This window comes from Suricata suricatta, unplaced genomic scaffold (assembly GCF_006229205.1).
Source record: "Suricata suricatta isolate VVHF042 unplaced genomic scaffold, meerkat_22Aug2017_6uvM2_HiC HiC_scaffold_13395, whole genome shotgun sequence".
Classification (NCBI taxonomy): Eukaryota; Metazoa; Chordata; class Mammalia; order Carnivora; family Herpestidae; genus Suricata; species Suricata suricatta.
Window position 1 is genome coordinate 1 of NW_021857549.1, and position 995 is coordinate 995.

Here is a 995-nt window from a genome sequence, read left to right on the forward strand (position 1 = left end):
GGAAGAGCACCATGTTGTAAGGTGCCCAGAAGCCCAGGAAGAGGGCCACCACAGCGAAGACCATCCTCACCGCCTTGCTCTTCTTCTCGTTTTTGCAGTGCTGCAGGGTCCTGATGATCATGGAGTAGCAGAACAGCATGGTGCCCAAGGGGATCACCAGCCCCAGGATGTTGATCTCCAGGGAGCTGAGCACCTTCCACCTTGTGGAGTTGACCGAGTACTTGGTTTTGCAGTAGGTGTGGTTGCGCTCCGTGTAGCAGGTGCTGAATAGGAAGCCTGGGAGAGAGGCCAGCACAGCCACAGACCACGTGACCACGCTAGTGATGACCCCATATGTCAAGGTCCTCGCTCTCAAGGAAAACACTGCGTGCACTATGGCCAGGTATCTGTCAATGCTCATGAGCATGATGAAGAAGATGCCGCTGTAAAAGCCCACGAGGTACATCCAGGAAATCATCTTGCAGAGACCTAGTCCAAAAACCCACTGGTCGGCAGCATAGTAGCCCCAGAAAGGGAGCGAGAACACGAAGAGCAGGTCTGAGATGGCGAGGTTGAGCAGGTACACATCAGTCATGGACTTGAGCCTCTTGTACTTGAACAAGACCAGAACCACCACAGAATTGCCAAGGAGACCAAACAGAAAGACCAAGGTGTAGAGAGGGGGCAGGAAGAGCCCCCCAAAGGCCTTGATGCCTTCTTTGGTGCAAGGCTTGGGGATGTTTTCATAGAGATAGTAATTACTGTAGATGCTTTCATCCATGGTGGTCTCTGCTGTGTCCGTGGGGTTCATTTTCAACTCTACAAGCTCCTCAACACGGGCCAGAGCCCAACCAGGAGCTAATGAGGGGAAGAGCAAACAGGATTTCTGTAAGAACAAAAGCACATCAAAATGATGCTGAAGCACTGTCGACAATAGCCAAAACATGGAAAGAGCCTAAATGTCCATCACCTGATGAATGGATCAAGAAGATGTGGTACATATACACAATGGAGTA

The 995-nt window shown here is 51.1% G+C and overlaps 1 protein-coding gene across 1 annotated transcript; it reads right to left on the bottom strand.

Annotated features, from left to right (window-relative positions):
* Positions 1-4: 4 nt before the first annotated feature.
* LOC115284636 (C-C chemokine receptor type 4) lies at positions 5-861 on the bottom strand (the record flags this gene model as incomplete). Its single annotated transcript, XM_029931167.1, has 1 exon — positions 5-861. A coding segment is annotated over exon 1 (786 nt), but the record flags the coding sequence as incomplete, so codon positions are not given.
* Between the last annotated feature and the right edge of the window lie 134 nt (positions 862-995).